Source organism: Chlorella variabilis (genome assembly GCF_000147415.1).
Source record: "Chlorella variabilis unplaced genomic scaffold CHLNCscaffold_2, whole genome shotgun sequence".
NCBI classification, from domain to species: domain Eukaryota; kingdom Viridiplantae; phylum Chlorophyta; class Trebouxiophyceae; order Chlorellales; family Chlorellaceae; genus Chlorella; species Chlorella variabilis.
The window spans coordinates 993,225-994,655 of record NW_005435086.1 but is presented as its reverse complement, the minus strand read 5'-3'; the positions used below and the strand labels follow the sequence as shown (position 1 = coordinate 994,655).

The 1,431-nt window shown below is 71.2% G+C and overlaps 1 protein-coding gene across 1 annotated transcript in view; it reads left to right on the top strand.

The window, feature by feature from the left end:
- Positions 1 to 245: 245 nt before the first annotated feature.
- The window catches only part of CHLNCDRAFT_137796 (hypothetical protein), a gene marked incomplete at both ends in the record, with an annotated part of 2,735 nt that continues 1,549 nt past the window's right edge, over positions 246 to 1,431 (top strand). Inside the window, 5 exons of the mRNA XM_005851391.1 lie at positions 246 to 281; positions 411 to 444; positions 579 to 824; positions 1,000 to 1,103; positions 1,222 to 1,422. Coding sequence (XP_005851453.1) covers positions 246 to 281; positions 411 to 444; positions 579 to 824; positions 1,000 to 1,103; positions 1,222 to 1,422 — 621 coding nt within the window. The remainder of the gene's footprint in view (positions 282 to 410; positions 445 to 578; positions 825 to 999; positions 1,104 to 1,221; positions 1,423 to 1,431) is intronic.

Sequence of the window (1,431 nt, the reverse complement as noted above, 5' to 3'; positions counted from 1 at the left end):
GAGCTGGTGCTTTGCGCCCCCGGCCCAGACTCGGCCAGCATTTGAGATCAGGCGCTCAATTACTAATAAAGCGCTCATTTTCAGAGAGCAGCGCCACCTCATCCCACATGTCATACCCAAGCCACCATTTGAAAACCCCGCTGCCATCCGCCGCAAGCGCCGCCTCCTATCAACCGGATCGCTCTTGCAATTCGTTGAGGAGGTTGGCCAGGCGTTGCGGGCGCACCCGCAGTTTGCTGCCCGCCATGGGGGTCCTCACGCGCAAGCGAGCGGCTGGGACGGTCGAGGAGCCTGCACCACATTCGTCCGCAAAGCGATCACGCACTGCCCAGGCCCCGCCTGCGGCCGCCTCTCCCAGCGAGGGGTCCCCGCAAGGCCGCCGCGAGGCAGGCTCCCCTGCGCCCAATCAGGCCAAGCAGAGCGAACTGATTGCACTGAAGAAAGGTGGGTTGGCGGCGTAGCCATCCGATGCCGCCCACTTGCCCACTCCCGCCCCAGTTCCGCCGCCGCACTGCTGCCGCCGCCGCCACCGCACCTCCACTCCTCTGTCCTCTTGCCCTCCCCTGTTTTCCTTGCAGGCAGCCGTGGCGCAGCATTCCTGGCTGCCGCTGGCATCGCGGTGCCACCATCCGCCTCACCTCTGCCAGGCGCCGCCTCCCCTCCCAAGCTGTCCACAAAGAAAGCCAGCGCAGCCAAAGCGGCGCGCCTGGTGGCAGGCGATGCGCCTGCCCCGCTCGCGGCGCCGCGCTCCGCGGCCAAGCCCCGCAACCCGCTGCTGGGGCAGGAGCTGCCCAGGAAGCTGGCGGCCCTGCTGGACATGTTTGGTGAGCGTGCGGGCTGGTGCGGTGAATGCGGTGAATGTGGGGAGCTGGCTCTCAGGGCTCGGTGTGGCGTGGGCCGGGCAGCGGATGCCGCCAGCCCGCGGCGCGCCTGCGAGCCCCTCTCTTCTTTCCCTGCCCACCTGCCCACCCGACTGCCCGCCCTCCCGCCCGCCTGCAGCCGGGCTGCAAACGGTGTATGAGATGATGCGGCGGCGCGGGCAGCGCACCACCTACCAGCACATGCGGCAGGCGGTGGAGGAGGCCAGCGGGCGGCGCTTCCTGGTGCGCCGCCGCCGCTGCCAGCGCTGCGCTTTCCCTGCCATGCAACGACCGCCGGCCCGCGGCGCCATCCCTGGCCCACCCCCTCCCGCCGCGCCCCGCCTGCCCACGCTCCCCGCAGATGGCGCACGTGGCGCAGCTGCAGCACCTGCTGCCCGAGGCGCTGGTGGTGGAGTGGGTGCGCCTGCCTGTGGCGGCACACAGCAGCCGCACAGAGCCACACCTCCTGCTCAGCCTGGACGGGCCAGCGGCGGCGCGCGCGGCGGCCGACGCGGGCGCCGCGGCGCCCGGCAGCGGCGAGATGCGGGCGGCTCGTGACCTGGTGCAGTGC